Raw genomic sequence first — 14,103 nt, forward strand, 5'->3', positions numbered from 1 at the left:
TACACAAGAGAGAGAGAGAGAGAGAGAGAGAGAGAGAGAGAGAGAGAGAGGTCCTCTGTCAGGTTATTAGTTAAATTCCAGGCTTAAAGCATTGTTGGGTTCTGTTAATACATGAAATATTAGCTTGCTGTATAGGAAAATGGAAAATGTACAATATTAGGCTGAATTAACCTGCTCAATCCCACAAAATCTCAATAAAAATGTACAATAATATCAGGAAAAATTTCAACAAAAGGAAACGAGAGGAAAAAACCCCATGAGTAACAACATTGCTAACCACAAAATCGGTCGTATTCACATAGACCAAAAACGAAAAAAAGAAAAAGAAATCAGAGTTACTAGCTCTAAAGATGTAAAGCTCATAATTGATGTCTAATTAATCCATAAACAGTGACAAGGGCCATGATAAGGGAGTGATCTACATGAGCCTCCACCACCAAACTCAGCACATCATCTCCCAATACAACTCCTGAACTTGACTGCTTTCTCTTTGCCTCTGCTACAAATCCTCCATTGCTGTCTGTAATTCTAAATGCTGATGATTTCCCCCCCAAGGCTTCTAACTTGTAGCTGCAACTGGTCTCAGATCCCATGCTTACTTTATAAGAACACTCATTATTTCCAAGAATTCCTCTACAACTTTTCCTCACTCGAAACATTGGCCTATTGGCACCAACAAAAGTGTTGCTTTTGTAGCCCTCCCAGCTTAGAAAACCACACATTTTCTTCTCACGAACAGTGAAGAGAAGCTTGCCCCGGAGATCCATGAGATAAACTTCGTTGCTGTGCTTGTTGTCGTAGTTATCGATTCGATAAACGATCTCTCCACTTTCATCAAACGCAGTGCATCCGTTTCCTCGCATCACAAGCGATTTCATCCATATGGTGAATGTTTCTCTCTTTGAAGTCATGTACTTGTTAGAACACGATGAAGTACTAGCAGTAGAGCTAGAAGGAGCTTCATGGCTACTATTGAGTATTATGAGAGGATGAATCTTAGACATTTGAGAGCTGAGAGATGAACCAAAATTTTGGTTTGCGTGAGAATTCTTCAATATGAAGTTACTATTTTATTCTCAACTCAAAATTGGGAAAAAACCATTGAAAGAAATTGGTATAAATAATCGTTTGGTCATGACACATCCAAAGAGACCTCCACGTTTTAACCTATGTGCATGTGATATGTGGGGATATGTTCATAGCCACATGTTTATCTTCAACCTTTTTTCGACTCCTTGTAGGCTGTCTGTCCAGTATTAAAGGAATAGAGATTTTAACATTATTTGGTTGCTACACATGGCTAGCTTATGTTAGTCTATCGACTTGTCAGTAAGTTATTTATTTATTATTTATTATTTGTTTTTAATTTATTTTCATTTTAATAAAATATTGTTTTACGTATTTGCATGTATATCGAAAATTAATTATGGTTTCTATAATTTTTGTTCATATCCGTATCCTTATTATGATTTGATGATAATTTAATTAATATAGGGAAAGTGTCACACGTCCTCTGTTGTGGGTGGCTATATCTGCTAAGGAATCTTGTGCATATAAGGGACGAAAAAGTTCAAATTTTCATGGTATGGCTTGACATATCCTAATTCTAACTCATTCCTCCATTTTCCCTCACTTCTTGATCTGCTTAACCCTACGGACTCAAATATGCTTTAATAGTTACATATGTGTAAACAATTGTACAATATATAAGTGCATGCGGAAGATAAAGGGGAACTTTCATCATTGTCTTGGGAGGGCTTTTCTTTTGTTTGTTGTTATCCAATCAATTTATCCTAAATATATGGAAGAATTTGATGCCATGAACAACAAGCAACACACTTATTGTTTGTTTTTAGTTATCATCATCCTCTTATGTTGACTTCAATCTGATCCAAAAATATAATGGCATGAGGGTCACTGTTTGTGGAAATATTCTAATGGGAGAATATCCGCTTGAAGATCCTTTACCTTTTGAATTTCTTTCTCTCTCTTCCTTGATTCCTGAAAAATCAAATTGGAGTAAAAGACCACACACTTAGTGTGATTGTATCTAGGAGAAATAATAACTAAAAAAGGGTACGAAGTATTCTCTATGGGGAGAACCGGGTGGCCGGAGCCGTGTATGAAAATATGGAGAGATGAGAGGTGTGACCGGTGGCAGTGATAGTGCCATTTACTTGGAGAGAGAGAGAGAGAGAGAGAGAGAGAGAGAGAGAGAGAGAGAGAGAGAGAGAGAGAGAGAGAGAGAGAGAGAGAGAGTGGAGTTTCTCGGGTATTTTTGCCAGGTTTAAGATTATCTTGTGTGTTGAATGTAGCCATATATATATTCTTTTCCCAAATTGTAGAGATTGAGTGTGAAGTACCATATTTATATATATATTAAATATTTAATTTATAATATTAGAAGTAAGAGGTGGCTTTAGCACATGCAAGCATAGTAATTGACTTACAAGTGGCTATCATATAAAAGATATTTTGTATATCTTTTTCTTACTGTCATTGGGTTGATGTAGTTATCCAAAACTTGGATAACAAGTTTGTTGCTGCCTGTTCTTAGTATAAATAGGATCATCATTTCTTGTTTTCATGCATAGTTGTGCATGAGAAGAGAGAAAGAAATCGAAAGAGGAAAAAGTAAGAGAGAAAGAAGGAGAGAGAGTGGTGATGAAACTCTTGGAGCTTGCTTTGAGTGATAGTGTATAAAGATAGGTAGATGGGTTGTCTTGCCAATTTATTTTAAGAGCTCTCATTATCGAGGTGAGTGGTTTATGTAATGTGCTCTAAAATTTCTTATTTTGTGATAAAATATGAAAACCATGAATTATCATGGATTTGTTCTATTTACAAATATCTCTCTATTTCAAGTCAAGCATGTCTAATTTGGTGCAATCTTTCACTATATATATATTGATTGGAATATTTATGAAGTATGTATTATTCATGGAACATGAAAACTTTAATGTTGAAGTATTTGAGGGATAGATGTACCACACGGGGACATAGGGCAGTGAGGCCAATAGGGGTCACGTGGTTGGTTACATGCTATGAAGGATAACCGAGATATGAAGGGATGATGTGATATGATCTGGATTGGTGTATCTTTTCATGATATTTTCTAGAGTGTGTAAAACGGCATTGCTTGACTGACATATTACATAATCTACTCACTGAGTGGTGGTTGCTCATCCCTCACCCTATTTAATTTTTTAGATAAATTAGTGGGCAAGACAAGGACTAAACAGGTTGAAGCTGAATTATATGAGAGTGATAGAGCTTTATTTATTTCTTGTAAAGTTGTAAGAAATTTGAGCTATTTTTATAAGAGAAGTTCATTTTAAACCCTGTTTCAGCTTTCTTTTTATTTTATTTTACTTTTTATTCTCACGCACCGGGTGCGGGATTTCTTTCGACCTCCGGATCCGGGGCGTGACATTGAGTCAATTAGGGATTTGATTGGGATCAAATCACTAATTGATGATGATATCTCCAAATTTTGGATAATATCTTAATTGGTGATATTATCTTTTCAAATAAAGATAATATCCCATAGTTAAGATAACATCCCTATTTTTAGTATCAATCAATTTTGCCACACTCACAATAGTGAGAAATTTTTGTGTATAAGAAGAATTTAAAATCTTGTTTGTTGTTGTAAATAAAAAAATTGTAGGAAAAGCGAGCAGGGTAAGAGTCGAACTCTTACTATGAATGTGAAGGTGTAAGCCAGGAACTGAATGGAGTTAAGATGAGTTCATATTGAAAACTACAAGAACATGAAATATGGGTAAAAAAATAATTTATGTTTTGATTTCATTCTATACACCACTATTTGCTACAAGTATGTATATGTATATTTGATACAGCTAACTCTAAGTCATATTTGATGTCTAATTAAGCCATAAATAGTGACAAGAGCCATGATAAAGGAGTGGTCAACATGAGGCTCCACCACCAAAGTGAACACATCATCTCCCAAAACTACCCCTGAACTTGACTGCTTTCTCTTTGCCTCTGCTACAACTCCTCCATTGCTGTCTGTTACTCTGAATTCTGATGATTTACCACTCAAACTCTCTAACCTGTAACAGCTGCCATCAGATCTCATGGTTACTTTATAGGAAAACCCTTTCTTTCCAAGAATTGATCTGCAACTTTTTCTCACTTGAAACCATGGCTTATTGTTCTTGACACCACTGCTTTTGTAGCCCTTCCAACTTGGAAAAACACACATTTTCATCTCACACAGGGTGAAGAGAAGTTTTCCTTGGAGATCCATGAGATAAACTTCGCTGCTGTGCTTGTTGTCGTAGTTATCGATTCGATACACAATCTCTCCATTCTCATCAAACGCAGTGCATCCGTTTCCTTGCATCACAAGCGATTTCATCCATATAGTGAATGTTTCTCGCTTTGAAGTTATATATTTATTATTAGAACAAGAAGCAAAACCAGTAGCAGAAGAAGCCTCATCAGTAGTACTGGGTATTATGAGGGGATGAACCTTGGCCATTTGGGAGAGGAGAGATATATGAGACAAGTTTAATTTTTGGTTTGTGAGACTTGAAACAAGTTAGTAATTTATAGTCAGTACTGAAAATTGGGAACTAAGAATAAAATGGTTTAATTATTAGTTTTGCTGCTCCAAGACCTCCACGTTTTTTGTATGTGCATAGAAATTGGTTTAAAGTGTTTTGAAAAACTTTTTTAGAGCTTTAAAGTAGTTTGAAAACGTTTTTTAGATGATCCATTATGTGTGCGCGTATACATATACACATATATATTTATACTAAACCACATTTTTTCGACATTTTTTGACTACCTCTAGGCTCACATGAGTATTATAAGAGGGAACTTGTCGGGATTTTGTGTTTATATGATCAATTTCTTAATTCTCTAACCAACAAATAATATTAATTATATGGAATCTGTTGATTAATTATGATCATTGAGGTCTTATCTGTTAGTACATGGTTTCCAAAATAACTCAAATATATGGAGGGTGACATGCTTATTTGTCGCATTGAGTGACTTTGCAAAGAGAAGCCATTAACGAATCTTAAGCTTATAAGTAACACTAAAAAGAAAAGAAAGAAGATTAGTATGGCTATTTAAAATTTAAATAAATAAGATGTGACCTAATACAAACATGGAAAGAACATATTTGTGTTGTCAAAAGAATAAAAAAAGAAAAGTGAAAAGGAGATGTTTGCTACTTTGCTTGTACTTGGCTGCCACCTTTATAACTTTTTAAAGGCCGCCTCCTTTTGTAGAATGAATGACCATGCGGAAGTCCAACTAGCTTGTACAAATGGGATTCTCTTCTCATTTTATCTACTCACTGTTGAAGGTTCGACATGCCCTCTCTCTCTCTCTCTTCAAATTTAGAAGCAAAGTAATTAACATGATTGGAGCATATATTTTGGCTAAGGAGAAGCCTTAGAGAAAGGATCTTAGATCCTCCTTTATTTATAGCTAAATTTAACTAAGGCTTATTAGTTACCTATTCTTCACGAATTATTACACTTGTTTCATTTTATCCCTTAAAACTTAATTGATCTCAGCTTGCCCACTAAACTTTTATATCAATTTAAATTCATAACTCCAATAAATGAATTTGGAACAGAGGAAATGAAATGACTGAGTTAATAATTAATTACTTTATAATATCCCATATTGATACAAGTGGGGTGGAATTCCCACCAAAAGGGTTGGAATCTTGAGAAAAATTGGTCAAGAAACTCAATTGATTTCACTAAGAACCACTATTTGCTACAAGTATATGTATTTATGTTTGTCTATTTGACACAGCTAACCCTAAGTCAGATTTGATGTCTAATTAAGCCATAAACAGTGACGAGAGCCATGATGAAGGAGTGATCAACATGAGGCTCCACCACCAAAGTGAACACATCATCTCCCAATACAACTCCTGAACTTGACTGCTTTCTCTTTGCCTCTGCTACAACTCCTCCATTGCCATCTGTGATTCTGAATTCTGATGATTTACCACTCAAACCCTCTAACCTGTAAAAACTGCTATCAGATCTCATGGTTACTTTATAAGAAAACCCTTTCTTTCCAAGAAGCGATCTCCAGCTTTTTCTCACTTGAAAAAATGGCTTATTGGCACCAGTATTTTTACATCCCTTCCAACTTGGAAAGCCGCAGATTTTCTTCTCACACACAGTGAAGAGAAGTTTTCCGTGGAGATCCATGAGATAAACTTCGTTGCTGTGCTTGTTGTCGTAGTTATCGATTCGATAAACGACCTCTCCGTTTTCATCAAACGCAGTGCATCCGTTTCCTTGCATAACAAGCGATTTCATCCATACTGTGAATGTTTCTCTCTTTGAAGTCATATACGTGTATGAATAGTACAGCTTGAAGAAGCATCATCGCTATTGGTACTGTTGGGACTGCTTCATTCAAGTTAATTAGTAATTTATAAAAGTAGTTATCTCTACTTCTGACTTGATCATAAATTAATAATGGAGTGTATCACGCGGTTATCTAGTAGTTGGGGCTCCCCAAGATTTTTCACATGCATTTTGTGGCTGTGACCTACCATATATATTGTGGGGCCGGCATTAAAGAAATGATTCCAAGAATCATGACCACACGTTCTACATGAATCAATCAGATCATCAGTCCAAATTCACATTTTGACGAGATAAAGAAAAAGTATTAAGGAACATAGACTTGCTAGGACTGCTTTGTCTTGTAACACTAGAGTACAATGGTTTGAAGAGCCAATTGATATTATTTAGGGCTTTTTTTTTTTTGGTGATCAATAAATTTCTCTCGTATATCGTTAGAGTTCTTTATAAATAAAAAAAGTACGGTAAGGAACACCAAATTTTTTCATCGACGCATCATTTAGTGACACATATATATCAATTGAATTTCTTAATCCGCTTATATCAATGGATCACTTATACAATGTTATCTTTCGCAAACAAATTATTGGTTTGGATAAGTATGATATTAATATGGGCTTCTTAGATCTAGGTCCAAAACGATTAGCTGTTATTGGGTTTAGTCCTCGCGGTTTTAGTTTTAGATGTAGGTCCTTTGGCATTTATTACTTTTTTTGTTGTGTCAATTTTACCCTTTGAGGTAAATAAGGAAAACACATTGAAAATCTAAATTTAATACATTATTTCCTTGTAATTGAATTCCATAATTTAAATTTTGAATTCTTTCCTTGATAATATTCCTAATATATGGATAAAATACAATTTAATCAATACAAAGTAAAGACCCACAAATTATACCAATCGATCAGACAAGCACCCACATTAAATTATATACCTGACATATAGGTAAATAGAATATGACATATTATACCTATGCAATGGACAATATGACAATATATCTATACCATAGGATAATATATCTACATCGTAGGCTGAACAAACCACAAAACATCTTACCTATATGTAAGGTGGAAAAATAAACAAGGAGAATATTAAATTACCTATAACTTAGGTGCATAAAAACATAAGTCGGACAATATATGCTACCTATATCTCCGGTACATAAAAAAGATAAGTGGTAAATTGTATGTTACCTATAACTTAGATTCATAAACAAAAAGGCAAAAAAGTGTGGTACCTATATCTCATGTATATCAAAACACAAGTCAATTAATAACTTTTTTTTTGTTAAAGGAATATATTACCTATAATTTAGATATATATATATGAAGAAAAATATATCAAAAAATACACCAACCTTTTAAATCATGTCAACCCTAAAACAGTCAGGGGCAACGTCCCAAACCACGACAACAATGAAACCCCAAAGTCTCATCCCAATTAATGGTAATCCCCGCCTTGATTTTTTTTTTCAACGTCGTCAAAAAATCAGAGAAAGAGGCAGAGGTGGAGGCCTCCTGTAAATATCTCAAGCAACTGCTGCCGCTGGCATTGTACCACAATCCCCTAACCACCCTCAAGCTCATCTTCAAATAAGAACATTAAATGTAACAATTGACGGAATGAAAATTGAATATTTTGCCAAAAAAATAAAGGGCTTTACTTACCATAAATTTAGTAATTTATTATAAAACCACCATAAAATTTGCTGCAATTAATAACTTCATTATTCCTTACGTTTTATGTGCTCAAGGTAAATTGGATAAGGAAAGAAATATAATATTGGCTAATATCTCATTAAGGTAAGTAATCTAAGATAATGGGCAATATTGGAACAAAAAATAATTTTAAATATATAAAATAAAAAGATTACATCAGACAATATTAAAAAAAGGATGTAATCCTATGTGGCACAAAAGTCAAAGGACTTGTATCAAAGTCACCAAATCCGAGGATTAAATTCAACTTTTAAATGAGAATTTGGATCTATATCAACTTTTCTATATTAATATTGAGTGCTTATCTGTTAATTAGTTATGGTTACCAATTTGTGCATGCACTCTGCCATAAACTAACGAACAAAAAGGAACAATGTAACTATACATTGATGTTGATTCTATTCCCAAATATGTTAACTAAAGAACTTCAATTTATGACGTGGCTATTTGTCGCATTGAGTTAAAAAGGAAAGGGAGATGTTTGCTACTTTGCTTGTTGTTTTATTTGCTGCAGATTAGAAACGATGGCACACTTTAGTTAGTTACGTTTGAAGGGTTTCTACTCCAATCATGGCTCCTATTATTCTCTCAGATCAAAACAAATGAGACACTTGGTGAATTATTTGAAATATTGGTGTTGACCTTTGAATCTTTTCGGCCAATTAGGTCGATTATTTTTGTTCGGATAAAACAATTGATGGACTAAACGAATTTGGTAACAAAGACGTCCTTCTTGGTGTGTGTGGCGTGCCAATACAAGTTGTAGTGGGTAAGAATGAGCAAATGAATTGTGATCTGCCTATGATCTTGACTTCTTACGAGTGATTGTGGTCGAGATAGGAACAAATTCTCGACTTTAAAGTTTTAGGCCTCAATCACAAGGCCTTTAGAATGAGTGTATAGTTGGATAGTATCACCGACCTTGGTAGCTTGGTGGTGACACTCGACTTGGTAGCTCAGTGATTTCATATAGCTTCAGAAATACTGGTATCCTAAGAAATCTGAATGGATTAGATGGTGGTCAAGAAATAACTTAAGAAATACAAGTATCCTAAGAACTTCTTGTTGATATATTGAATGAACGATCGGAATGGGGAATGCCTAAGAATTCAAGACTGTTTCTAAGTTCATTTTAACGAGAGTTACACTAAATCCTAAGGAAAAACAGTCTTGATAGAGTTTTATTTCTTCGGCCGAGACAATAATCATGGCCACGCTTTGACACCTATCCAATCAGACTTCATAGCTTTTGCTCTATGCTTTCATTTGCAATTGGTCAATTTGTGAGGTGGTAAAGATGACCTTCGGCTACTTTCTGACAACTTGGGCAGTGGAGCTCTGACCTCAGGTCAGCCTCGATCTCGTTCTTGCTTTCTCGGTGAGGCAAGTACTCCACGAAGATTATGGCCTCGCCGTTTGCTCTCTCGGTGAGGCAAACAATTCCTTGGCATGCAAGGGTAGAACATCTCATTTTGTGGTCGAGCTTGTTTCTTTCAAAACGCAAGCACTAAAGTAAGCAAGTTTCCCTTTGTTTGCTCTCTAGGTGAGGCAAACTTTCCCTTGATTTGAAAAGCTCGGCTTCTTTTGTCATTCAAACCACTCATGTGGGCTTGAAAGTCTCTTCTTAGGCCCAAAGCATTTTCTTTCTTGAACTGTCGTCATTCATAAGGCGCATTTGCTTTGGGCCCATGAACGAAAAAAATCTAGATCCAAACAATTGGAGCATCTTTAGAGTCTCTAGAATAGGTGAAATATGTATATTGATCTTACTGTCATCCTCTGACTCGTTCCAGGTTCTTACGAAACAAGCATCATATGAGCTATATATACATATTCAATAGAGAAATAACAAAGGGGATTTCAACATTATTCGGAGGGTGGACACTTTGCTGGCTAACAAACAAGGACTTCACGCTTTAAACTACATATATATCAATTTCTTATATATCACGCGGTTGTTATATTAATCATAATTTAATTATGGTTGTGATTTTAATCATAATTTAATTATGGAGGGTATATCACGCGGTTATGATCTAGTAGTTAGGGCTCCTCAGTACTTGTCACATTGTGTGGTCTTGCCTATCACTTTGGGAACAGCATGGGCAAATTTCATAGAATCGTTTGATGATAGAATATAAATTAATTGAGTCTTTAAGCATTCCGAATAATTACTTGGGTGAATGAACATTATACAACATGAGGAAGATGAGGGCAACTTTCACCAATTGTTTTTACTTTAACTAAATATTTATCTTTAAAATATGGAAAGAATTGCAAAAACACCTTTCGAGTTAAAAACTCACACTTGGATGGGTGCATTCGCCCTAACCAACCAAGGTATTAGATTTACGTGGTTAAGTTAGGGACAATAATCTTGAACTTAGTAGTGGCCATGCCGGTCTAATACACAACATGATTAATGGATCTTCATTACCTCAAGTCAAATAAAAACTCCTATCAAATTCTGATTTCCATATGATGATCATTGTCTTTAAGAGATAGTTAAAGCAAGCCAAGATGAGTATAGACTGATAATCAAAACATGAAATACTTCCTTTTTGTACGGCCAACGAGAAGAGGAAATGAGAAATGAGAAATGAGAATCAATTTCTATTCCTTGATAAAGTGATCATGTATTACTTATGGATCACTATAAGTACAAAATTGGCCAAAAAAAGACTCAGTTGATTTCATATAATTTCTAGAAGAATATGGTCTATACGTGCATATACGTATCTGAGACAGCTCTAATTAAGTCATATTTGATGTCTAATTAAGCCATAAACAGTGACAAGGGCCATGATAAAGGAGTGATCAACATGAGGCTCCACCACCAAAGTGAACACATCATCTCCCAATACAACTCCTGAACTTGACTGCTTTCTCTTTGTCTCTGCTACAACTCCTCCATTGCTATCTGTTATTCTGAATTCTGATGATTTACCACTCAAACCCTCTAGCCGGTAACAGCTGCCATCAGATCTCATGGTTACTTTATAAGCAAACCCTTTCTTTCCAAGAATTGATCTGCAATTTTTTCTCACTTGAAACAATGCCTTATTGGCACCATTGTTTTTATACCCCTTCCAACTTGGAAAAAAGCACATTTTCTTCTCACACACGGTGAAGAGAAGTTTCCCACGGAGATCCATGAGATAAACTTCGTTGCTGTGCTTGGCATCGTAGTTATCGATTCGATAAACGATCTCTCCATTTTCGTCAAACGCAGTGCATCCTTTTCCTTGCATCACAAGCGATTTCATCCATATTGTGAATGTTTCTCTCTTTGAGGTCACGTACTTGTTATTAGAACATGATGAAGTGCTAGTAGTAGAAGCATCATCACCAGTGTTGGATATTGAGAGAGGATGAACCTTGGCCATTTTGGGAGCAAATTAGAGATGAAAGAACTTTAGTCTTTGGTTTGTGAAAGAAGATACTTGGTGTGTGATGATGAGAGTACTTCAATCAAGTTTGTAATTTATACTCCCTCAAAATGAGAATATAATTAATGCAGTCTAATTAAACATTAGTTTCTTAATCCAAGAACTCCACGTTTAATTTGTGCATACCATTATATGTAATTGCATAAAATAATGAGAAGCATATGGGATATGTGCCTAGAAATTGTATATAAATTTTATTTTTAATTTGTTTTTTTTAATCAAAATATTATAATTTTGGTTTGACAAACATTAGTTTTAAGAGCTTCTTATATATTACTGAAATTATCTTGGACATTTTTTGACTTCTTCTAGGCTCTCACGAGTATTATATGAAATATGCAATAGATTAATTTACAAAGGGGATTTTAACATTATTCAGATGGTGATCTTGGTGGCACATGGCTAGCTAACAAGGACTCGCCGTTTTCTGTACATATTTTTATGTTTGGCAAATTAATTTATATTTTTATCTTAATTTTCTATTAATTTGAGGTCCCGTAAACTGTCACATTGCGTGGGGTCTTCCAACGTGGAGGCCACATAATTAATTAACAAATTCCTATACATAACAGTGCAAATAATAATAAATTGGTGTGCTTAGCTGGAATAGATTAAAGAAACAAGAGATGACCTCAGAGAAACATGGAAGGAACATGTTTGTGTTGTTGCGCAAAAAGTCTAAAAGGGAAAAAAGAGAAAGGAATGGACAAATGAGAAGTATGTAGCTAGAAAGATCTTTATTAGGCCTCTAAAGTAGCTAGAAAGATTGCGTTAAATCCAATTCTAGATGGCAAGTTTTACCGTAGTTTTTCTTTTCTTTAAATGTGAAAATTTATGTCATGGAATTATAATTGTTAAGCTCAAGGTTAAGAGCAATAACCTATGAATTCAAGGTCATGTGTTCAAATTCTCCCACCTCCAATAACGTTTGTATCAATTATTAATGAAATATACATAATAACTGCATATAGTTTTAGTAAAATTTATCTCTGGCCCCTCTAAATAAGTTTCTAGCTCTACCCTCTCTCTACATACAAATATTTTGACATATATACATCATCATTGAGGGATCCCTCAAATAAGACATTCTTGTAGGGCATACTCTGCATTGTATTTCACTAATCCAAATAGTCTATTTTGTAGATATTCATTCAAATATCATCTCTACAAAAAAAAAAATCACTTGAATCGATATCATTTGACCACTCAATTGAATTATTGAAATTTTAGTACTTTCTTGAAGCATCGTGTTCATTGATTTTGTAGGACACAATTGGATGTTGAAATAGTTTCCAATTCGTCTAATTTTTTGCAAAGATGATCTATAAATGTAGACTTAAAAAATAGATAGGTTGGATCTCTGAAAACAAATTTGTAGGGGGCCTTAAAGGGTGTCTCTCAAATAAAATTATTTGAAGGGGATTTTATATATATAAACCTTATAAACCTTATATATATATGACAAAATAGGGGAAGTTGTCGAGATTTGATTACTAATAGTACAATTAAAACTAAAAAGAAATTAAAAAATAGAAAAGAAAAATAAAAGAGTATAAGGAATAGCACAAAATGATTGTAGAATGGCCATGAACAATTAGGTAAGGTATCCGTACAAAATAATGTGTTAAATGATGCGCCTTTTTGGTACTTCTAAGAAGCACACCAAGTAGAAAATTGCAGCTTTTGTTGGACTTGAAATTCTAAACTATATACTTACATTGAACAATTATATATATATATATATATATATATATATTAGCTTGTCTTTATTCAATCTTTCCAGATGATGAAATGATGCCAAGTGAAGCTGAATCTTGATGACCACGTTCATTTTGTATTGTGCACTTGGGGCATGCATTATTATGATTATAATAGCTCAATGTCTGAAGAATCAATTGGAATTCTCTGTTGAAAATTATTAAATGCCGGGCTCTCATTGGCCCTCTCTCTCTAATTCCATGGCTCTTGCATGCTCGACGATCTTGATGTATATAGAGCTGCTATAGAATAATCCTTCTAGGAAGAGTATTTTATATACGGTTGCTCGGTGCTCCCAAAAGGTAAACAAAGAACTCGGTAGTGGCATTACGTTATAAAAGTAGCTAACACTTTAATAACAGCTTACCTAATCAATAATTCAGACTAATATATATAGCTTATTTCTCAAGGAAGTTAAGGTTTCACTTTAAAATTAATTGGCAGAATGGGGAGTAATTCAACTCCTTATAAACTAATGCTAGGTCTCTCAAATGATCAGATATATACAATATTAGACAATCATTAATCCCAAAAACTTACGCCTGGGGACAAACGTATAGCTGGAAGAGAGAAAGACGAAAATTCAGGGCCTATTGCAAAGAAGGCTTTGAAATATACTAGACAATCACTAACCCGAAAAGTTGATATATGTTGCCAAAAAATGAGCCACCAAGATATTCAACTTACATATTAGGCAATGAGCCTGCTATATATTTGGCATTGTTGGTGTTTATATATGCTTAATGTTTTCTTGCCAGATTGTCTTGAAATATGATGTGCTCATATTGTCAAATAGCGAAT

General features: G+C 34.4%; 2 protein-coding genes and 2 pseudogenes across 2 annotated transcripts; all 4 read right to left on the minus strand.

Annotated features, from left to right (window-relative positions):
- Positions 1 to 186: 186 nt before the first annotated feature.
- On the minus strand, positions 187 to 1,115 carry LOC110747903 (protein LURP-one-related 3). Its single transcript, XM_021947972.2, has one exon. The coding sequence runs from the start codon at positions 1,002 to 1,004 to the stop codon at positions 360 to 362; it is 645 nt and encodes a 214-aa protein (XP_021803664.2). The 5' UTR covers positions 1,005 to 1,115; the 3' UTR covers positions 187 to 359.
- Positions 1,116 to 3,730: 2,615 nt separating this feature from the next.
- Positions 3,731 to 4,562, minus strand: LOC110759179 (protein LURP-one-related 3 pseudogene; annotated as a pseudogene).
- Positions 4,563 to 5,622: 1,060 nt separating this feature from the next.
- LOC110759177 (protein LURP-one-related 3-like) lies at positions 5,623 to 6,476 on the minus strand. The gene has a single exon (XM_021961212.2). The coding sequence runs from the start codon at positions 6,357 to 6,359 to the stop codon at positions 5,820 to 5,822; it is 540 nt and encodes a 179-aa protein (XP_021816904.1). The 5' UTR covers positions 6,360 to 6,476; the 3' UTR covers positions 5,623 to 5,819.
- Positions 6,477 to 10,798: 4,322 nt separating this feature from the next.
- On the minus strand, positions 10,799 to 11,516 carry LOC110759175 (protein LURP-one-related 3 pseudogene; annotated as a pseudogene).
- Positions 11,517 to 14,103: the final 2,587 nt, after the last annotated feature.

This window comes from Prunus avium, chromosome 5, assembly GCF_965620075.1.
Source record: "Prunus avium chromosome 5, drPruAviu1.hap1.1, whole genome shotgun sequence".
In the NCBI taxonomy this organism is placed as follows: Eukaryota; Viridiplantae; Streptophyta; class Magnoliopsida; order Rosales; family Rosaceae; genus Prunus; species Prunus avium.